This window comes from Manihot esculenta, chromosome 2, assembly GCF_001659605.2.
Source record: "Manihot esculenta cultivar AM560-2 chromosome 2, M.esculenta_v8, whole genome shotgun sequence".
Lineage (NCBI taxonomy): Eukaryota > Viridiplantae > Streptophyta > Magnoliopsida > Malpighiales > Euphorbiaceae > Manihot > Manihot esculenta.
This window is the reverse complement of record NC_035162.2, coordinates 14,185,319-14,209,391: the sequence shown is the minus strand read 5'-3', so window position 1 is coordinate 14,209,391 and position 24,073 is coordinate 14,185,319. Positions and strand designations below refer to the sequence as shown.

Here is a 24,073-nt window from a genome sequence, read left to right as displayed (position 1 = left end):
ATTCACTCCAAGTGTCTAAACTAAAAATAAACAGAAGAGGTTGCTTTGTTTACAGAGCTATTGATGTTGGTAAAATTGCCAACACATTTGCTTTGGAAAATTAAAAAAAGGAAAAAAGAAAATGATTAGTGATGTAAACAAGAGAGAGTGGGGATAGGTGAAGATTGAGAAACTATACTAAAATTCATTTGTCTACTTTCATGTTGTTTTGAGATGCCCTATGTGACTGCTCACCCAAAATTCCATTATTGATTTTTTCCTCATTAAAGCTTTATTTTGATATAGTAATTTGGATGAAGATGATATTGTTAGATTGCCAAAAATCAAGAATTTCTTGGAGGTAGGGCAACATTAGGTTGGTTCGGTTTTGAACTAAATAAATTAAAAATCAAAATTATAATATTTATAAAAATAGAATTGAATTGATTTTAATTAGAAATCGAATTAAATCGAATCGATTTGATTCAATTCGATTTAAATTTTTAATAAATTTTATATTTTTATACTTTATTTTAATATTTTAAAATTTAATTAAAATATTTTAATTTTAATATAATTTAATCTCTCAATATTATTAAAAATAATATATTATTATCACTAATCAGTTTAATTCGATTTTTTTAAATTTTTTCTGATTAAAATCAAATCGAATCGAAATAATTAAAACTTTTAAAATTTAAAATCGAATCAAATTAAAATAAATAAAAAGTTAAATTAAAATTTTAAATTAATTTAATTCAGTTAATTTTTCTAATTTAATGTCATTTGCCAATTTAATTTATATGGGAAAAATGTATACACTCCACTTGCTAATAGTCATACCAAATAATTTGATTTATCCCATTTTATTATTTTAATTTTTTTAAAAAAAATTAAATTTATTTTTAAGTACTTAGAAGTAAAGGGATTTTTTTTATTTTTTTTTATTTTATTTGTAAAATAATTTTTTTTAAAAAAATTACTATCACAAAATCCAAGTTAGTATCCCACTTGTCTCTTAATATTTGTACAACCTTGGACTTTTCACTTTGTTGACATCATATGCTTACATCATTGCCCTTCCAAGAACACAACCTTTAAAGGGATATCAAAAAATATATTATAATATAACATCTACTAATTTTAAAATGAAATTTTTTTAATTAATTAAAAAAACTCAACTATTTTATGTGAGAATTAAATTATAGACTTTGAGCATGTATCCCAAATAAATGCAATGTGTGGTGAGAATCAATAAAGATCCAATTGGGCTTGAAATTATTGGGCCTATTTTCTCCTATGTTTCAATATTTGGGCTTCTTTTGGACAACTGCCTGCATGGGCATGGCCCATCTTTTTATTTATAAAAAATAATTTATATTTTTTAATTATTTAATTACAAAAGCTAAATAATTTAGATTTTTTAATAGTATTAGGAATTTCTTTTGGTTTAATCCTTATTGATTTATATTATTAAAAATTACATAATAAATACAATGATGAGCAAGTGATGAGTGAGTGTGTGGAGAAAGGCCATTGGCTACAATTTCTTTCCAACACATCAACTACTGATGTGTAATACACTCCAATTTGATTTCTGCTTTAGTTTCTGATGAATTGTGTTCATTTGTCATGCTTTTGCTTTCTTCTTTCTTCTTCCCCCATAGCACTCCATAAAGCCCACTCACCAACAAAATTGCCCCACCAATACTGCAACAGTAATTATTTGCGTTAATCAGTGTCTCCATTTTATAAAATATATTAAAATATTTTTAAAATTTTTAAAAATTAATTGCCGTTAAATATCGTTAAAACAATGTTAAAGATATTGACCTTCCCAAATGAAGAGTTTCTCTCCACAGGAACACAGAGAAAATGGCAGTAAGGAGAAGTCCTAAAGGAGTGAACATTGAAGCAAAAACTGGTCCTTTCTTCTCTATTGTCCAAACTTGCAGCCAATAGCAAATCCCATTCACAGTTATGCCCTGAAAAGTTTTCACTTCATTGTCAGTTAAAAAAAGAAGAAGGTGATATGATAGGGCATTAGGCAGCAATATGCTCATAACCACCAAATCATCATATGGCCACACCAGCAAATGCGGCTTTGATGGATTAGTGAATATCACATTCTCCTATCACTTAAACTATACTTGGAAAAAAAAAACTTGGGAAGAAGGGAGATATAAATTTTTATTTTTATTTTTATTTTTAAATTTGTTTGGATAGAAAATAAATAGAATTTGTTCATTTGGAAAAAACTTTGATGGATTAGTGAATATCACATTCCATGCATCCAAACGGTAAAAAAAAAATTTGTTCATTTGGAAGTAGTGGCCATGCAATTGCAGAATGCTTATTACATGCTAAATATTCCCAATAGTTGATTTGATATGCAGTGCAGGTCTATCAATCAAGATTTCCAATAGAGTTGTTGAAATTCTTTTATAATTTGATAGGAAAAAATCAGCTGTAATTGAACAAAAATGAAAATTTTTATAAAAATGGAAGCAAAATTATATCTTATGATGAGTGAGAGTACATACACAATAGGCTACAGCAAGAAGATGAAGATCCCAACCAAGCTTCCAAGCTGAAGGATTCCTCTCCACAGCCATGGCCCAAAAGGCTGACTGTACACAGCAAAAGAAGCATTGCAAAGCAGTAAGACGCAGCTTAGCTGGATATTGCTTCACAATGGGACCCTAAAACACACAGACAAGATTAACAAAGCTTTACACATATTATTACATGTCTGAGTGGGAGGAGGAAGAATCACCTGCAACACAAACCACAAAGACCATAATATATTGGCTGAGATCATCAGGAGAGAACCTTTGATCCATTCTCCACTAGAGCAACAACCCTTTATTGATGAGTCTTGAATATGATCATCAGGAGTGGATTGATTCAAGTTCATGAACTTCAATGGAGGTCCCTTTACAAAAGCAAACACTAGAGCACCAGAAACAGCTGTAGCAGAACCTATCAGCTTGGCAATTCCAGGGACATTCTTTATAGAAACAGTTTCCATTCTGAAAATATTATTAAAACCCACGAATCATAACATTATATAAAAATATAAAATATTTTTTTAATATGGAGAAAAAAAAAATAAAGAGTCACCTCAGTAGGGCTGCCATTATAAAGGTTATGACAGGAATTATGTTAGTGGTTGCAGCAGCAAATGTTGCAGTTGTATTGTTAATTGCAATATAGTAGAGATTCAAACTCAGAGTTAATCTGAAAAAGAAAAAACAAAAATTAATGCATACATAAGAAAACTTCTTCTCTGAGCAAAGATGATTTCAAGTAGCCCATACCCACAAAAGGAAACCAGAAAGATCTTGCAAAGTAAAACATTTGACAGTGGAGGTGCCTTCTTTCTGCAAGGAAAATCCTCCAAGAATTGATGAGAAATCAAACATATGGAGAGGCAGAAAGCTTAGAGAAGGTGCTGCAAATTAATTAATGAAGCAAACCTTTCAAGGAAGATAGCAAAGGGAGCCAATGCAACTGAGGCAAAAGCTTGTCTATAAACAACAAAAACAAAAGGATTCATTCCTCTGGAAATGGCTGCCTTGGAGAGCAAAGCCATCCCTGCATAAACAAACTGTATGAAGAGCACTGCTATGTAAAGCTTATGGCTCTCCACTACATTTGCATACTCAACTATGCTCCTCATATCTCACTATGTTTTGTCTATTTTTGGTAATCTCTGCTCTTTTGAATCACAAACTCTTCAATATATAGAGGAGTTTTTTTTTTTTCTTTTTTTCTTTTTTTCTTTTTTTTTTCTTTAGTTTCTTTTGTTTTCTTTGGTCCCACATAATATTAAAGTGTAATTTTTTAAAAAAATTTAATTTAATTAATTTTTTTCTCTATCAATTTAATTAAATATTTGAAGTATATATGATACATGATTTAATTAATATATTATAATTTGTAATTTGAAAATTTCTGAATGATCAAATTAAAATGGAAAAATAAAATATAGTAACTTTGGATTTCACAAAGTAGAAATTTTTTTATCTTATTATTGGTTTATTTATTAAAACAAAAAAAAATTGAGAAAGCCTTTCTTATATTTTAGGTTTTTTTATTTATATAGTATATTTATAAATACTTATTTTGAAAAAGTAAATTACATAATCTTTATCTTGGTTTTTTCACTTAGTCCCTTCTATCATTGAGGTGACAGTTTGAATTTCATGCAATTCCCTATAATGTGGAAAATATAATTATACTTTATTTTGTAGGGTTTAAATTTAAATTAGTACTGTAATCATATATTTAGTCAGATAGTAAGGTTATTAGATGAAAAGTGTCAGTTCTAAAAAAAAAAAATTATTACTCATAATAATAATTTCTATTTTCTTTTAATATTTTTACTAGCATAAAAGATTTAAAATAGACTGGGATTAGAGGGAGTAAAACTATAAGATTAATTAGCTAATGTATTTTTTTTAAATAAAAAGATTAAATAGTTAATATATTAAAATAAAGAGATTAAACAATCATTTTTTAAAAAAATTATTATTTGATTTTTATATTGTAAAAAAGTTAATTAATTGGTTTTTTTATTTAAAAAATATTTTAACTGTTATGTTTTAAAAAATTTATTAATTAAACTCGTCATTAATTTTAATCGTTAAATATTGTACTCTTTACTCTATATGATTTAGAAAACTTATTAATTAGTTTCTCATATTTATAAAAAAATCTACTAATTAGTTTCTCTATATCAAAAATATTTTAAACTTTTTTATAATATTTAATAGTTAAAATTAACAAAAAAAAATTAATTAATATATATAAACATTAAAAACGTTTTAATATATTTTTTAAAACTAAAAAACTAATCAATAAATTTTGAGGTCAAATATAGACTGAATAGTAATTTTTTTTAAACGTTATTGTTTTATTAAAATAAAGACATTAAACCATAATTTTTTAGAAATTATAAATAAATTATATGTATATATATATTTTTGTGAATAGACTCCTTTTGAGTTTTCCATTTAATTACTCATAAAATAGTTTATATATAATTTATTTATTATAATTTGATTTTAAACATTAAAATTATTTCATAATCGGTAAATAAATTTGAGATTTCAATTAAAACTATTATATTTATAAATTAAAATTTCATTGAATAAAGATTATTATGAACAAAGATTTTCGATTATGCTAATGACGATAAGAAAAAGACATGAAGTACATTTGTAGATTACTAGCAGAACCCACTGTTTATAATTAAGGTGGTGAAGTATTGTGCTGGGTGTTGGCGAGCACTAGCTTATAGCTTTGTTGAGTGTGTTTGCACTACGTACGAACAAAATATCAGCTTAAGAATCTCATAAATGGCCACCAAAACAATAGCTTTTTGAGGGGTCTCTTCCTTTAATGTCATGCTTGGAGCTTAGCCAACAAAACAGATTACAATGTGCAACGTTGGAACTTTGGCAATCCAAAGTGCTTTCACTTCACAATTACATGTGAAAGTTTGTTCTTTTATATATAGCAGAGCATATCCCTTGTCTTTGAAATTATGTCTGGTTTAAGCTTCTTCTTCAGAGGATCAGGCATTTTGCTTTGCATGTGAGTGATCAATCGCGCAAAAGTGAAAAGCATGCGACTAGACTTTGAGATCCACATTAATTATTATTGCCTTTTTCTTAAATTTTTGTGTAATTTAATGAAAGTTCATTAAAAAAAATATTTTAATAATTTATACCCCACCATAGCTTATAAATACTAATTATTTATAGTTTCTTTAAAACTAAGTAACTAAGTGCTCGATAGTACGATCAAAGGTAACTTTGATAAAAGCAGTGCAAAGAGATTGCGTTTTTGGAAACTGACATAAATACTAACTTGTAGAATAGTAATGTGTTATTGATGGGCTAGCTAATTTAGCCTTGACTAGGGGTTAGCATTCGGTCGGTTCGGTTTAAAATCGAACCGAATCGAATAAATCAAAAACTGAAATTTTAGTGTTTATAAAAATCAAACCGAACCGATTTTGATCAGAATCGAATCGAACCGAACCGGTCTGATTCGGTTCGATTCGATTCGGTTTGATCGATTTCGATTTTTAATAATTTTTTTATTTTTTACACTTTATTTTTAATATTTTAAAATTTAATTAAAATATTTTAATCTTAATATGATTTAATTTCTCTATATTATTGAAAAAATATATTAATATCACTAATCGGTTCGGTTCGGTTTTTTCGGTTTTTTCTGATGAAAACCGAACCGAACCGAAATAATCGAAATTTTTAAAATTAAAAATCAAACCGAAATATATAAAAAACCGAACTAAATTTTCAAATCGATTCGATTCGAACGATTTTTTTAGTTTGAACCGAATACTGCTCACCCCTAGCCTTGACTAGCCTTGACTTCTTCTTACAATGGTTTAAAATAATTTTCGAGTCTGTTTGATTTTTATATAAAAAGTAAAACGTCTCGTTTTATTAATACTGTAAAATTATAAAATCTTTTTTATCACTAATCGAATCATGCGTTCCTACTTGAAAAAAGACATTAAACTATAAAATATTTTTTTTTATAATTTACCTAAATATTAATTAGATAGATATATTGCTCCGTATAAATAAAAATTACTTTCAAAAAATTTACAATATAATTTTTACTATCGTAACTATATTATCGTTTCAGTTAGAGTGTTCGTAGATTAGATTAATTCATTAAATTCAACCAATTCAAACTAATAAATTTAATTATTATAATATTTTTTAATTTATATTTTTTCAATTATGTTTTTATTATTTTAATAAATTTACTGGTAATATATGAATAAATAATTTTTTATTGTATTTTATAATTAGATAAATTTTATTTTAATAGTCAATGAATATGATATTATTAAATGATTAACCAAAGAATAAGAGATATTGGATTGGATTAGACTATGATTATAAATCCAAATAACAAATTTTATAATGATTAATGGTTTAGATTCAAATTTGATCCAAATTAACTATTGAACGGTCTTAATTTCATCATTCGTTTAGAAGTCTAATACAAAAATCATGAAGATTTATAAAAATTTAGGTTATAATTGAAATTTTCTTTTGTTATTGCAGTGAGATATTTATGAATAATCACATGTGTAATTATCACAAATTTAGATATGACTAATTGGATGATTATATACACAAGACATATACCTGGAATGAGGTCTTTATCTTTTTGCTGTTTGGTTTGATGAGAATCTGTTTTCTTATGGATTTTGACGAATGCACAGTTGGCTGATCTCAAAATTCTTATAATCTACGAAAAGAAAAAAAAAACATTTTTTTTTCTTGGAAAATAAACATGTGCTCTCATTGTTATATTAGACCAGATAAAATGTCGCAGTCCATTGGAGCCAAGATATTGGCTAGTTAGACCTAATATTCGTTGAATTCGAAGTAACGTATTGCAGGCACTTCTTCTTTTGAGTTGACTTTTGAGGTGAAATAAATTTGACTTAAATTTAACATAGTATTAGAGTTTTTCCATTTAATATTAAAAGGTCTCGATCTAAAAAATATTTTATTATTCGAGAGAATATTTTATAAAATATATGGTAAAAGGTTTCGATCAAAAAAATATTTTGCTCGTTATGGAAGTACATTGAAATGAGAATCTTGTAAAAAATTCATAGAAAATTTCAGGAAACTTTAAAAACATGTGAAACTCACTGATTTTTTTTTTTTTAAAAAAAAATCAATTTAAGTTAATGCCATTTTTGAAAACTTTTGGGTAGTGTGCTGTTTGAAATCAGCATCATGAAGCCCTACCACATTAGAAGCTGCAGGTTTATCTCATTTTCATTTGTACATGTGCTCAACTGTACATGTAAGGGAGAAAATTGAGGCCTGCCATTACAGTGGAGGAGTGCCTGCAGTGGGTCCACTATTTCTTCCTATTTTCAATAGTACTACATCTCTCCCACTCCTCTTACATCATTCTAAATGAATGGAAACATGAATTCTAATCCTCCAGCTGTGACAATATGCATTTTACAATGTGTTTCAATTCTTATCCCAATCCAGTGGAATGGGATCATGACAGTGGCTCGCCTGCAGAGTGGCTAGAATAGGTGATGCTTCTCCTCGTGGCGATGGCTTGATAAGCTAGCAAAACGTACTGGACTATTGTGGATTGGTGATTTGATTGGTTTGTTTAATTTACTTTAATCTGGATTGATCTTTACTGATTTTTAGTCAATATCTTTTCTTTTAATTATATTATTTGCCAAGACAATTGGGTCTTGTAATTTTTTTTTTGTTAAAACAAAATTAAATATTTTTTAAAAAAGTTATTTTTAAAGATAAAAGAGATATATATAACACTTTTCCCTCGTGCTCTAAAAGTGTTACCATTGTCAGACAACAGCTGAACCCGTGTATGAGTGTTTGGGAGCAATCCCATGTTTTTCTTTCACTATACATTGATGGTCTACAGTATATACAGAATTATATAAAATTAAGAAACTTTGTTACAATGGGTATAAAAGAAATTAAATTAACATATAAAAGCTTTTTTTTTTTCAGTAATTTTGGGAATATATTGAAATTTTCCACAATAAGTCACGTTGAAAATAGGCTTTGAACGTATTGAGTGAAAGGGACTAGTCTAATACAGTAATGGCCACAGCCCAAACTGTGGCATTAATGGAGTCTATCCTTAGCATACGCATGTCTCTGTCTTACCAGTTACCATTGTAATTGCTTCCTAAAGGCTAAGTCTGATTATAGTCATCATGATGATGATGACGACACCTACTTAGTTACCTCTCTTAGGCATCTTTCACAAGTTCTGATAAAAGTTGTGAATAGCCAAAAGTCTTAGACGATAGAGAGAAAAGTTAGAGAGAGAAAAAAAGAGAGACAAAGAGTGAAGGGGGCAACAAGTTTTTGTTTGGATTGAGTCTGAAGATTGGAATTTCCTTATATTTTTATTGTTTAGGTGGTTTTTAGAAATTAATGGTTTACATGCTAGGGCGATGGACGATTTTTAGGTGAGAATAAATTGCTAGGAGTTGTTCTTTGATTTAGCCGATTATGAAAGTAATAAATAGTGGTAAACCTGACACCTCTCAGATTTATTCAGATATATTTATGAAACAGTTCAGTCCGAATAACTTTTAGACTCATTTTCCACTTGACTCAAAATGGTTAAATTAAATTATTTAATAGTTTCGTGTTAGCTATTATATACAATTCTGATTTTCTATAATCTTTTGATGTGAGACGGCTTTCACAACGGAAGCAGGCATCCGACTGTTACTCTCGATTCCACTAAATTTGCGACGTACTCGTCACAATTGAATCGGTTACGATTGTTAATTAGGACCGGACTCTCGGGTATTGTGGTTCGCTAATATCTCGGGCGGCTCCACCTCGTCTCTTACGGGTAGCCCTTTTCTCGCAGATCCACTAGTTCCGCACAATTTGTCTGACTCAAGGTGACTCTGATACCAATTGAAACAACTCGGCCTAAACTGACCCAAATAACTTTTGAACCCATTTTTCACTTGACCTAAAATGATTAATTCAAATTATTTAATAGTTTCGTACTAGTTATTATATATAATTTTGATTTTTTATATTCTTCCGACGTGGGACGGCTTTCGCAATGGAAATAGACAATTGACTGCTACAACTTACCACCAGACTAAACTTTGAGTGATCATTAGATTGTTAGTTTTATTCTTTAGTTAGTTTGTTTTGCTCATTAGATTTTCAACGCAATTTAATTACATAGTAAAAGAATAAATATATGAAAAAAATAAAGAAAAAACAAAAATTATGTAATTTGTTAATGTGTTAAAATTATTATAGTATTAAGAAGTTTTTTTTTTCATATTACATCCATTCAAAATTTAATTCAAAATTTTATAGTCTTATTAAAACCATTTTAATATTATCAAGTTAAAACTTATTGGAATTAAATATAATTAATTAAGTAGTCAATAATAGTTAAATTAATATATTTATATAATTTTATAAAATTGATAAATGAAATAAAAGAAAATGAAATAATACGCACTCTTATACATTTTCTATTCTTTACACCACTAATTATAAGATCAGAAAAACAAAAATAAGAATATTTGATAGAGAGAACTTCTGTTTTAAGATTCAGTTCATCTCTTGTATATTCAGAAGATTTTTTTATAATGAGTGGTCATTTTCTACCCGATTATAGGTTTTCTTTTCTACCATTAGGTGAAGTATAAATAAAGCTTGATTTTGGTGATTTTGATGTGTTAAGAGATTTAGTTATTGGATGCATTATATTCTTTCTTGACTTTTTAGAAGACTTTTTTTCTATCCTTTTAAACAATAAGAGGACTTTTCTACCCGATTATATGTTTTCTCTTCCATAGTTAGGTGAGATATAAATAAAGCTTGATTTTGGTGATTATGATAGCAAGTCATAATGTTAAGGGATTTGGTTATTGGATGTATTGTATTCTCTTTATTTGATTTTATTTGTTTTTTGTTTATTATAGGTCTAGAAATTTCTCAACTCATGACACATTGATAGTCTCTTTTTTAGGAGTATTTATAAGACAATAGTTCATAGAAGCGCATTTTAAAGTCAATAAGTCAGAGATCTCGTTATCACATCTATCTACGAGTTTTCTTCTGGGCTATATAAAGTCTCCTTAACTTAGAGTGAACTTACCATCTTGACCATGAGAATGAACGCCTCGTTTTTTAAGGTGGATCCTTTAGATTTTTTATGGCATTGGAAACCTTAAATAAGAATTTTCTATATTGCGAGCGGTTTAAAGATACTGTAATAGTCTCCGTTGATGCTTTAGTGGGAGTTTAAATGCTAACTCTTTCGATCAATATCTTTTAGGAGAAACCATATTTATTCTCATCAAATAGCTACAACATCAAAAATAGTAATATTATTTTAATTTATTTTTTTAGATTTTTAACCGAGTTAAATTATTAATTCAGATTTATAATTTAAAATAATTTTTCATTTGTCATATTTTTCCTTGGATTTACTCATCTTTAATCCATATACCTATTTAGGCTTCAAGCCTTTGATCTTTTTCTATATTAATGAATTACTATCTTTTATTTTTCTGAAAATAAATAGTTGGGGGAAGGTTAGATTCATAGCTTTTTGTAGGGGTGTAATCGAGCCGAGCCGAGCCGAGCTTTGTAAAGCTCAAGCTCGTTTATTAAAAAAGTTTGGAAGCTCGAGCTCGAGCTCGACTCGAGCTCTAATATTTGATTCGAGCTCGGCTCGAGAATTAAATATTATAATCGAGCTCGATTCGAGCTCGACTCGTGAAAGGCTCGTTTGATTTAATAACGAGCCTAATTCGAGCTCGAGCTCGAAAAGCTCGATTAAGAAGCTCGTTAATAAAACTCGAGCTCGAATTCGGAAAGCTCGATTAAGAAACTCGTTAAAAAAGCTCGAGACCGAGCTCAAAATTAAAAAGTTTGGTTTGAGCTCAAGTTCAGACTCGAGCTCGAATTAATAATTACACTTTAATCAGTTTTTAATCATCATTAATTTAAATAATATAAAAAAAAGAGAGTGTACATAAAAAAAATTACGTAACACAATTTATAATTAAAATAACACAAATAAATATAAATTCAATGACATAATAAAATTAGATTACACACAAAGTTTAATATCAAACGAATAAAGTTTATTCCAACTTCCAACAGTTGAAACAAGCTAATATAATTTAATTATCTTCATAATCATCTTCATGCTTGTTCAATTAGTTAACTTGAATTTCAACTTCAACATCCATATAACCTTAATTAATTATTATTAATATACTTTGATAATTATTATCATCTTTTATACTGTATGCTTAATTATATACAAAAAAATTTTTATAATTATATTTTAATTTTAAAATGTATATAATTTTTACAACTCAATTTATCATGTAGTACTATAATTTTAAAGAATACTTATTATAATAATTAATATTGATTATTTGTGATTATACATTAATTTTATGGAATCTTATTATAATAATTATATACAAAAGATTTTTATAATTTAATTTTAAAGAATATTAATTATAATAATTAATCTTAATTATTTGTAATTTTCAATACTATAATTTTCAAGTATTTATAATAGTTTAAATTTTATAACTTTATAGTTATTTTTATTTTTTTAATAATATATGAACTTGTTCATAAATTTATTTAACGAATTGGTTCACCAATTTATTTAAACAATATTACTCACGAGCCTATTTAACGAGCCTACTCGTGAGCCTTCTCAACGAGCTTGCTCGCGAGCTTTCTCAACGAGCCAGCTCGCGAGCCTAAAAACGAGCCAGCTCGCGAGTCTTAACGAACCGAATACTATGGAGCTCAAGCTCAGCTCGTTTAAGTGACGAGCCTCAAAATTGAGCTCGAACTTGGCTCGTTTAAAAAACGAGCCGAACTCGGTCGAGTTTTTATCGAGTCGAGTCTCGAGTAGCTCACGAATAGCTTGGCTCATTTACAGCCCTAGCTCTTTGATCCTTGGATAATTGGGCTTTATTAAAAACCTTGTGGGCCTTTAAGTAGCATTATGCTCCATTTCAAATTTTAGTTAAAAAGGGAATATATGTACATATATATAATTCAAAATATTATTATATTATTTAAAAAATAATATGATTAAATTTATTAAATTAAATAACCTTTGATTTCTGAATAAAACGACAACTATTGTTTTTCTAAATTTTATTAAATTGTAATAAAAAGTCGAAACGTTGTAATTTACAATAATATTTTTCACCAATCAAATAAATTAAATAATTAAATATTTGATAAAATTGAAATATCAAATAGAATATACTCCATTTTCCTCATTTTCGTTTAAGATAATCAAAGATTAAATAATGCATAAAATTTATCCACGTTGCAATGTCGTATTTGCTTTCATCCTTCGTTGGCCCAATTGTTTTATTAATGAGCCCACAAAAGATCCAAAAGACGTTACCCAACCAGATTGGTCTGCCCGACGGCTTGAAGAACTTATTTCTTTTAGCATTCAGTCGAAAATTTATGAATCAAACTAAATTAAATTAGAGAAAAAAAATAATTTAGATTAAATTAATTCGATTCGACTCGATGATTAAATTTTTAATAATTTTTTTATTTTTTAATTTTAAAATATAAATTATTTTAATTTAATTCAATTAATTATCACACAATCCATCCTAGTATCATTTATACCAGAAGCATTCACATATTTATTATTATTATTATTTAAAAATTATTATTAGACAACATATGCCCTCTGTCTGTAATTATTGTTTTTTTTTTTCAAATAATCAATAAAGGCATATGTGTTGCACGTGCTCTTGCTTTTGTGTTCCATCCAGAGATCGGCTTAGAATCCATAAAAGCACTACCCAAGTGTTCTCCTTTAACAAAAAAGCTTATTAATAATTTTTTTAACACTACCGACAATGTGAATAACAGAATAAATACTTTTTTATTACTTAAAAGATTAATTAAATCAATTAATTTTTTATTCTGAAATTATTTGAAGAAAAAAGTGAATACCCAATAATTGAATAGCTACAGTCAATTGCTAATTATTAACAATTATTTTTTAATAATTGAATAATTTTAATTAATTATTAATCGAAAAAATGAATTTATAAATTAAAAAAATATTTAAAAATAATTAAAATAAAATAAAAATAATCCAGTTGAGGCTGCTTTAATATGAGGGAGCCAGATAATTCCAGGTGCTTAACCCACATGGTTGATATATTCCTTCACATGTCCTCCATGTTAACCAACTTGGCTTTTCTCTGTTAATATTAATAGTTTATTTATTTATTTATTGCTTTTATAATTTTAAATAAGTTATTGATACCAAAAGAATTAATTTGAAGCCACAAATTTATAATTAATAAAATTTTAATTGATAAATTACAGTTTTTGTTATATTTTTTTTTCAAACATATTAATATATTTAATTAGATATTTATTAATTAGCTATTAATTATATCAAGAACTAAATCAAACATTTCCTTATACATATTATATTTAGGGCCATTTAATTTATTTCATTATTATAAGTTAAAAATAAATTGAAAATTAATATTTTATATGGAAAGGGTTTTTTTTTTCTCATTGCTTGTGAACGTCTTTGATCAATATACGTAATTTTGAATTTCAAAAAAATATACATTATTTGTTAAAATTAAAAGTAAGTTCAACTGAATTGAGTGAAATTTTGAAAAGATTAAATTTAATTTACTGAAAGTTTTTTAACCCGAATCCAACTCGAATTTTCGAATTTGAAAATATTAATAAATTTAAATTTGACTCATTTAATAATTAAGTTTAAACGAATTAAATTTTTATTGAGTTTATTCTTGAATAATTTACGAAAAATTTAATTTATTTATATATAATGAATTTTAATTTAAAATTAATAAATTTAAAATTAAATAATTTTAATTAAATAAATATATATAAATTAGCTATATTTTAACAATATGAATATTCTTAAATTTTAAGAGTAATTTAACTGTGTAAAGCTGAATTTTGAAAAATTTAAATTTATGTGATGAAAATATATAGGTTGAATTTATTTTTCTTATAATATTAATCTCAGCATGTTTAACGAGACTGTTCACGAGACCGAAAAATGAATCGAGCTCACTAACTAGCCGAATATTATAAAACTCAAATTTAATTCATTTACTAAACAGCCGAATATTATAAAACTCAAATTTAATTTATTTATTAAATAAATTTAAAAATTAAATTCGAATTTAATTTATTTAAAAATTAAATTCAAATTTAATTTATTTAAAAATTAAATTGAATTTAATTAAAATTTTATCGAACCGAATTTTAAGTAACTCATAAACAATTTAATTCATTTACATGACTATAAAATTAAAAAAATAAATCAATAAATATAAGAACATGTTTAATTGTATAAAATATGTTTATTTTTTATTTTTTTAATTAAAAAACATGTTTATTTTATTTTTTTATTATAATCAGAAAATGAAAAATAAACTTTGTGTTTTATAAATTTTATAAAAAAATATAAAATATTAAAATGATTGTTTTTTATGTTTTGTTTATTATATTAAAAAATTAAAAAAATTAATTTTTCAAAATGGAAAACACGAAATTCTATATACAAATAAGTTTATATAAATAAAATTCGTTTTTTAATAATTATATGTATATATTTAAGTATGCATGAATTTATTTTTTATTTTAAATTAATATAAATTTTTAATTGAAAATAATTTTTAATATGGTATGAAATGAACATATATTTTCAATTTTTTTATAAGGAATAAAACAAAAAAATAAAATTAGAGATAAAAATTAAAAAATTATTTTTTATAACTAAATACACCTTCATATTATTTTTTTATTTTATAAGAAAACTAAGTGCAGAAAATAATTATATTTGAAAAAAAAATTTCAATAAAATAATTTATTTTTTATTATTTAATTTAATTTCAAAAAATAAAATATATTAATTAATTTATATAAAGAGATTTTAATAAATTTTTTTAAAGGTAAAAAATTATATAATTTTTCATCTAATGAAAAAATATTTTTTATTAATTAATTTTTTAAAATATTTTAAATACCAAAAAATATTCAAAAGGTATTTTTTTGAAAACAAACAAATCTTAATTAAAATATATCATAAAAAAAAAAAAATTTGACTAGTGATTGACTTAGCTACTCGGCCTTTCTCATCACCATCAATTACGTATTCTCTTTCATACTCCCTCTGCATAATAATTATGAAAAAAAAAATCATATAAATATCAAGAAATTAAATTTCCATTTCTAAATTATCGATTTTTTCATTTTCATTTCATTTAATTATTAATTTTCTAATACAAATTTATTTATATTTCATTTTATTTTATTCATAAAAAAAAGTCAAAGTTCGGTAAGGTATTCAAGAAACTAGAAGGATAGAGAAAATTTAATTAGGATAATATAATTTTCACAAGATATGGATAAATTATTCAATATTTAATTACCATTTACTAATCCAATCCAAGAAAGTCAAGGTGTTGATCACTTTGATTGATTAGGAATATGAAGCAATTATTTCAACATATTTTAAGATGCTTTTAAATTTTTTATTTTTAATTAAAATTTTCAATCTAAATTTAAAAAATAATCTAAAATGAAAATCCCCAAAAGCAAATATTATTTGACAATCAATATTTTAAAATTTAAATTACTAAATTAGAAATCTCAATTATAATTTATTATCAACAAAAATTATTCTGATAATATTTATTATATAGATAAAATAATTAAAGAGATAGAGTAGGAGAAGAGCATGCATCTATTATTTGCACAAGTTTAAATATTATATTTATAAGAAAATCAATCAAATATATCATTTAACTCTTTATTTTTTTTTAATAAATTTTTACATAAAAATATACCAATGCATAACATATGATATGAGAAAATCTTTAAATATTAATTATTAACTCAATCATATTCTTCAATGTTGTAATTGATTAACCTAAATCTAATCTTTGATTCTCATCCATTTGCAAGCAATAATTGTCTATTATTGAAATAAGGTATTATTGATTCATCATAATCATGTAATAATATCATTGGATTAGTATTCTGATTTTGGTGCATAAATTATTTTAAACCCATGTTACTACCAACCCTATATTGATTAATAATTAGTACAATGTATATATATATTATCAAATAATAATTTTAAAAATAATATTTAATATAATCAAAATCCTAAATTTTATAGATCAAGCGACTAAATTATGAAAAAGTTATTTTTTATAATATTTACTTGTATAAAATTAGTTGATATCTATTACAGCTATTCTAACGCTCAAATTAATAAATTAAAAAACAATGTGAGTATAATGAATTGCTTAAATTCAAGAGTGGTTAAATAAGATCGTATATCTTAACCTCTGTATTCATGAGTTTTTATGCGGTAAGAAAGTGAATTTAATTATTAAATCTCTTAAAATTTTTATTATCACCTGTTAATGAATATAGAATGTCATGATTATAGAATGTCACGATTATAAGTGTAACATATAGCAATCAATTGAAATATGTTTTATAACAATAATTTTTTCTAACGTCTCATATCGATAATTATAATATCTGAATTTTTTTTTTTTACGAATGAAATCGTATATTATCAGATATAATTATTGTGTTATATTAATTAATATTATTGATTATGGCCTAAGTATATGCTATTAATATTACCAAATTTTGCCGTAATCAAAATGAACCATTAAATAATTTTGCAAATATTCTTTTGGGTTTGGAATTTGAAATGTAAATTTACGTCAATGAGATAATATATCTTTAATTACTAAATTAACTCTGATTAGTCTTTATTCAGTAAATATTATTACAGAAACTAATTATTAGTAATTATAATTATATAAATAAAAAATAAATAAATTGGTGTTGATTGATATTGGGTCCCACACAGTCATGTGTTGGCAATCCATTTTCTTTCTCCAATACTCAATAATTGAATCATCCTTGTCTTTGTAACTTTACGTCCTAAATCCTCTAACCCTTTAGGAGAAGTTACTTCTTTAACTTGGACTTTACATACTTTTTCTCTACGTTAGTCCTTTTTAATTTCCTTCTTTTTTTTTCTTTAGATAAAATATAAAGGATAATTACATCATTCAATTTAATTAATAAATTATTTTTATTTGAACAAATTATTTAATATTTTAAATTTTATAAAAGTTAAATTCATTTTAATTTATAAAAATTATTTAATATGTAGATAAAATACAAATCCACCCGCTGACCCGAAAATAATAAGATCCAATTAAATTATACTAAATATAAAAATGGATTAAATATATGGTGACTATTTGAGTTTTAAAATAAATTGAAGAAATATAATAATTAAATTCAATGTGATAAAATTTTGAATAGTATTTATTATGGTAGGTCTCAACCTAACTAAATTTAATTTATCACTAACTTGTATACACTCTAAATACGTCCTCCTCTAACGAACTACTTTAATTCCTATGTTACGTACACATCACTTTTATTCTACCTTTTAATTTTAAATTATAAATTTTTTAAAACATATAATCAGAAATATTATTGCTTAAAGTTTTTCATATATTTATAATAAATAATTCCGAAATACTTATTTAAGAAAAATTAAATATCGATTAATAATATCATAAATTTAGACAAATAATAAATGCATTCAGTTGATTGTTGTTATATTCGATACTTCAATCTCTCATCCTCTTATATATATAAAATGATGTACCATAATAATTACTCAATGTTGAGTAGACATCTGATCAAAATATATTTATTCCATCGATAGAAAAAATGACTCAAACACTTTAAATCTCAACTTTTCGTTAAGACTCGTTTTCTCAAACTACGAAATGAGACTTCATCAAAAATTACCGCTAGAGAATGCAATACAATATATTTTATTACATCTATAATTGCGAAATTTTTTATCTATTAGCCGACACCAATTAAATTTTTAGAAAATGCGATAACTAACTTCATTTTTTGACAATATAAAAATTAAATACATAATTACTTTTGAGTTTAAATTATTATATTACACTCACTATTCTTTTCAACTTATTGACTTGAGCGTCATAGTGATTATCGTATGCGTCAATTATCTCACATTCTCTTAATCACAGTACAGTTTTATCATATTATATATTTTGTTTAAGTCATATTTTATATATATATAATTATATTGAGTTATATAAAATTAAGTAATTTAATTAAAATTATCATAATATTTAACTATAGCGAATAGTGTGTTTTTAAATTGGGAAAAAGAATTACATATATAATATAAATAATTAAGTATTTAAAGTTTAACATAAAGAAATATATATATTAAAAAAGTTTAGAGGCAATACATTTATATACATTTTAAAAAAAAAAATTCAAATGAGGGAAAATATCGAATATAATTGACCAATGAAAGATATTATTTTATCTCTCATCATAAAGATAAATGTTTTAGAATAGGTAAATAAGAGTCAAACTCGTGATTTCGCCAATTAGACAGCTTGTCAAAAACTGTAATGATCGACCTCAAAGTTGGTCCATTCTATCTGCGTGGCTCCACGGGCTCAACGGTTTTGCTCCCCATGGGTCGGTTTGAGTTTGAAATCTAGATTTTTTTTTTTTTTATGAAATTGAAATCTAGATGTTATCTGTATTTTAATAATTATAACGAGGGGTATTTTGGTCAAATCAAAAATAAAATAACCAGATGGAGAATTTTCATTAAAAAAGGTAACACCCAAGCTAGCTACCGTAGCAATCTATTATTAATCTCCTGATCTAATAAAATTTAAATAAGGGGGCAGTTTGGTAATTTAAGAAGAAAACCAAAGTCTACCATTGGCCACTGAACTCCAAAAAGCAAAGCTGACCTACAGGGCCCAACTTTTATTATCACCATCGTCGCGATCCTCGCCTTAGCCATAATTTAAAAATCCAATATTTATTTTGTAATATAAAAATTAAAATTATTTTACATTTTAAATTTTATAATTAAATTATAATTTACATGTATTTTTAACCCAAGAAAAAAAAAAAAAAAAGATAGATAGCTAAAAATTCCACAGCTTAATAATGTTCCATATTCTTTTTTTTTTTTTAATATTTCCTTCAAATAAGCCTTTTTTTTAAGGATATTGACAGGCAGATCCCACCAAATAAACTAAACAAAGTTTAACTTCACAACTCATCTTCATAAAACCCTTAATAGAATTCACCATCTTGCTCTATTTTCCTTTAGATTTTATATTCTTGGTAGATAGAGGACTCCTCCTATGCAAGGTGACTCCAATAATACTGTGTTACCAACCTCCGGTCATGTCGTCGTCACCGCCACTATGGTCCATGAAGGTGGCCAAGTCGGCGCTGCTGTTGCTGCCACTGCTCCAAATAATTTATCAGGTGAAGAAGATAAGAGTATTATTAGGGTTGATGAAGGTGACCAGATGAGCTACGGTTCAAACCGGTGGCCAAGACAAGAGACTTTGGCCTTGTTGAAGATAAGGTCTGATATGGATTCTGTGTTTCGTGACTCAAACCTCAAAGGTCCATTATGGGAAGAAGTTTCCAGGTGATTAATTGATGGATTTTTCTTCTTTAATTTAATTTCTTCTCCATTTTCTTATTCATTTTAATCTCTTTTGCTGATAGTTCATGCTGTTTCATTCTACTCATGCATGGAGATCTAATTCAATTCACCTTTTTCTGAATTTTTTTTTTTTTGGGTTTTTTCTCTTTTCTTTTTTTGGATCTTTAATACATGATGGGACAATTTACTTTTTTCTTTGTCTTTGGATCTCTTACAGATAATTAATTAATTTGAGAAATGGGGTTGATGTTGATCAATCAATATGGACACCAAATTAAGTGAAATTAAAAGTTAATTTGTGGTGTAATAAGATTATTTCAATTTAGATTTCTTCATCAGCTGTAATGATAAAAGAAAAAAGAAATTTCTCTATTTTTGATTTTATATATTTTTTTTTCTTTCCTTCTTTGCGGTTTAATTCCTAGAAGAGAGAAGGAATTAGCTTATAAAATGTGTATTGCTCTCAACATGGTTGGTGTGGTTTCACATGTCATCATAGTTTGTTAAGTCTTCTATAATCTTTTCTTTCCCATTTAAATCTTCATTTTCTATTTGGGTTTCTTTATTTTCTCGAATATTTTATCTCTCAATGGTTTTTAGATCTTGTTCTACAATTGAATTATTATTATTTTCTTTTTGCCATTGTAATAAAAATCAGAAATGGAGTTCTTGAAATGTTGTGATCAGGAAACTAGCTGAGCTTGGTTATCATCGAAGTGCCAAGAAATGCAAGGAGAAGTTCGAGAATGTGTACAAGTATCACAAGCGAACCAAAGAAGGCCGAACTGGTAAATCCCAAGGCAAAACTTATAAATTTTTCGATCAATTACAGGCTCTCGAAAATCACCATTACCAATCCCAGTTACCATCACCACCAACACAGCCGCCGCCAAAACCTCAACCTCCGATCATAGCAGCTGCTACATTGCCTTGGTCTAGTAATCCTCCTAGTGTTTCTCATGCAACTGTTCCATTAAATAATTTTACAGCTCCATCACCTGACCCTGCAATCAATGCTATGCCAATATCTTCATCACAACCTTTAAATCCTTCTCAAACAAATTTCCCATCTTTTCAAAACCTTACTTCCCATCTTTTTTCTAGCTCTACTTCCTCCTCCACAGCTTCCGACGAAGGGTTTCAGGGAACTCGAAAGATAAAGAAGAAGAGAAAATGGAAGTATTTCTTCGAGAGGCTAACTAAGGATGTTATCAAGAAGCAAGAAGAGTTGCAGAGGAAGTTTTTGGAAACAGTAGAGAAACACGAACTCGAAAGAATGGCACGCGAGGAAGCTTGGAGAATGCAAGAGATGTCAAGAATTATTAGAGAACATGAAATTTTCGTCCATGAACGGACCACTGCTGCTGCTAAAGATGCTGCTGTTATTGCATTCTTGCAAAAGATATCGGGACAACAAAACTCGATACAAATTCTAGATATTCCACAACCACCAACTTCAGTAGCGGCACCAGTTCCATCTCCAGCTCCGTTGCCGGCACCGACACACGTAAACGCGACGGCGCCACCACAGCCTAGGCCAGCACCACCAGCTCCTTGTGTATCAGTAGTAATGGATTATTGGGATGTTATGAAGAAGGATAATGGACAGACTGATGATATATTAAGATCTTCAAGGTGGCCGAAAGTTGAAGTTGAAGCTCTGATTAATCTTAGAACCAATCTTGATACTAAGTATCAAGAAAATGGTCCTAAAGGAAATCTATGGGAAGAGATCTCATCTGGGATGAAAAAGCTTGGATATAACAGGAGTTCAAAGAGATGCAAAGAGAAATGGGAAAATATAAACAAGTATTTCAAGAAAGTGAAAGAAAGCAACAAGAAGAGGCCAGAAGATTCTAAAACATGTCCATATTTCCACCAACTCGATGCTCTATACAAGGAAAAAAGCAAGCCTAATGAGAGTAATAATTTGTCCAACTATGGTGGTCACGCTTCACTTCATCATCCCATAACCACAATGGAGCCCTTAATTGCACGGCCGGAGCAGCAGTGGCCTCTTCAACAGCAGGAGAAAATATTAATGGATCTCGACGCCGATATTGAAGATGACGATGATGACAACGACGGAGACACCGAGGAAGAAGATGAGGGAGGAGGAGGAAGTTGTTTTGAGGTAGTAGCAAGCAAGCCTGCAACTTCACTGGGCAATGGTGAGTGAGACAAGGCACTGGAAGCTTAATTCTTACCAGAAAAATCAGTAACGACATTGTTAAACCTCTCTTTTTACAGCAAGGTTATAAATTAAATGAAGAAATGGCGAAGAGGGTTAAAAAAATCTCCAAATTGAAACTAAACTTAATGAGGAAGAAGAAGCAGTCTGAGACAAAATGGCCGGGCTGTGAATATAGATCTTCCGATAGTGGATGGATGAAGATGCTGAAGCTGTTGTTTGTGGCAGCCACCTCTTTGATTAACTTAATTTATGTGCCCATTCACATGGGTTCCATTTCTATAGTGGGATGACCAATATTGGTTTGTAATTTATTTTTTCTTTTTTCTATTTCTGTTTGAAAATTAAAATAAATTATTATTTGGAGCTATATAGAGAAACTGGGTAGGGATGAAATTGCACAAAATAAAGAAATTAAATAGAATAATCAGTCCTAATTTGTATTTTACTTTGTGTACATTTGGTAGATCATAGGACCAATAAAGAAAGCACTTCTGTATCTTTCTTTCTGTTCTTTGGGTGTAAATGATATGAGAGAAAGGAAATATATTAAGTATTTAGTATATACACTCAAATAATAAAATATAATTTATATTATTTTTTTTATTTAGCATAATTTATTTTATAATAAAAAATTTAAATAACTCGTAATAAAATTATGAAGATTTCAATTTTTATAAAATAAAAATTTTTTAAATTAAAAAAAATTAATTTTTTCATTTTAAACAAGGGAATTGATAAAAAGAAAATTAATTAAATTGAAATCTTGCGAAATTTTAATTCCAAACATAAGAATTTAAGTTTATAAAATAGTACTAAAATAATAATTTTATAATATCATTCTAAATTATTTTTAAAATATATGATTTTATTATAGTATCATTAAATGCTAATTAATATGAATGAATTTTTAAGAAAAATTTTAGGAATATATTTTTTTAAAAAATAATTTTTTATATATATTTAAATAATAAAAGAGAAATAAATTATCACGTTTCACATCTTTAATTTATAAAAAAACAATTATATATAATAATTAATATAAAACTCTTAAATAATTTAAATTAATTATTTTAAATTAAATAAAAAATAAATTTAAAAGTTATTTGAATTAATTTGGACTGAATTGATTATAAAAATCGTATAAAATTAATATCACGAGAGAAATCAATTATCCGTAATACGAAATAAATTCATCTCGAAATATTAGTGAATTATAATATTTAAAAATTCTGTAAAAAATTATTAAATAATATAAATTAATTATTTTAATTTAAATAAAAAATAAATTTTAAAAAAAATAAATTTAAACCACACTCTTATATCAGACATGGAATGAAAATTAAAGTGAAAATTCCCTTAAGAAGCAAAATAAAATAGGGAATTTTATATTCCAAGAAAAAAGTGAGAGTAAAAAATACTAAGTAACCCAGTTAGAGCGGGGGCCCTGGCTGACATGCCAACATCACATGAAGATGACTAAATAAATAAAGGTCCTACCACAAGGATTCTTCTAAGTTATCTTGAATTAGGTTTAGTGTATGAAATTATTAATTTATTTCATGTGTTGACTTCCCACAAAGCCCATACTATTGATTATAATTTCCTGATCTATCAACTCATCATTTTCATCACAAAAGTTCAGCATCATATAAATTATATACACAAAAAAAATTAAATACAATAATAAATTCTACTCCCTCTCAA

The 24,073-nt window shown here is 26.4% G+C and overlaps 2 protein-coding genes across 2 annotated transcripts; one reads left to right on the top strand and one right to left on the bottom strand.

The window, feature by feature from the left end:
- Positions 1–1,428: 1,428 nt before the first annotated feature.
- On the bottom strand, positions 1,429–3,696 carry LOC110609861 (WAT1-related protein At1g43650). Its single transcript, XM_021749685.1, has 7 exons — positions 3,459–3,696; positions 3,300–3,362; positions 3,103–3,219; positions 2,756–3,011; positions 2,523–2,681; positions 1,813–1,964; positions 1,429–1,689 (listed from the first exon to the last, which is right to left on the bottom strand). Exons 1-7 carry the CDS (start codon positions 3,659–3,661, stop codon positions 1,545–1,547), a joined length of 1,095 nt encoding a protein of 364 aa, XP_021605377.1. The 5' UTR covers positions 3,662–3,696; the 3' UTR covers positions 1,429–1,544.
- Positions 3,697–19,754: 16,058 nt separating this feature from the next.
- Positions 19,755–22,812, top strand: LOC110606341 (trihelix transcription factor DF1). Its single transcript, XM_021745101.2, has 3 exons — positions 19,755–20,157; positions 20,863–22,346; positions 22,426–22,812. The coding sequence occupies exons 1-3, from the start codon at positions 19,862–19,864 to the stop codon at positions 22,434–22,436; spliced, it is 1,791 nt and encodes a 596-aa protein (XP_021600793.1). The 5' UTR covers positions 19,755–19,861; the 3' UTR covers positions 22,437–22,812.
- Positions 22,813–24,073: the final 1,261 nt, after the last annotated feature.

Excerpts from the sequence above, each read along its gene's own strand:
- LOC110609861 (XM_021749685.1), bottom strand. The coding sequence starts at position 3,661 with ATGAGGAGCATAGTTGAGTATGCAAATGTAGTGGAGAGCCATAAGCTT. Across the intron at positions 2,682-2,755 it reads CTTTGTGGTTTGTGTTGCAG|GGTCCCATTGTGAAGCAATA; the intron begins GTGATTCTTCCT and ends TGTGTGTTTTAG. Across the intron at positions 1,965-2,522 it reads TTCTTGCTGTAGCCTATTGT|GGCATAACTGTGAATGGGAT; the intron begins GTATGTACTCTC and ends AAAACTTTTCAG.
- LOC110606341 (XM_021745101.2), top strand. The coding sequence starts at position 19,862 with ATGCAAGGTGACTCCAATAATACTGTGTTACCAACCTCCGGTCATGTC. Across the intron at positions 20,158-20,862 it reads TTATGGGAAGAAGTTTCCAG|GAAACTAGCTGAGCTTGGTT; the intron begins GTGATTAATTGA and ends TGTTGTGATCAG.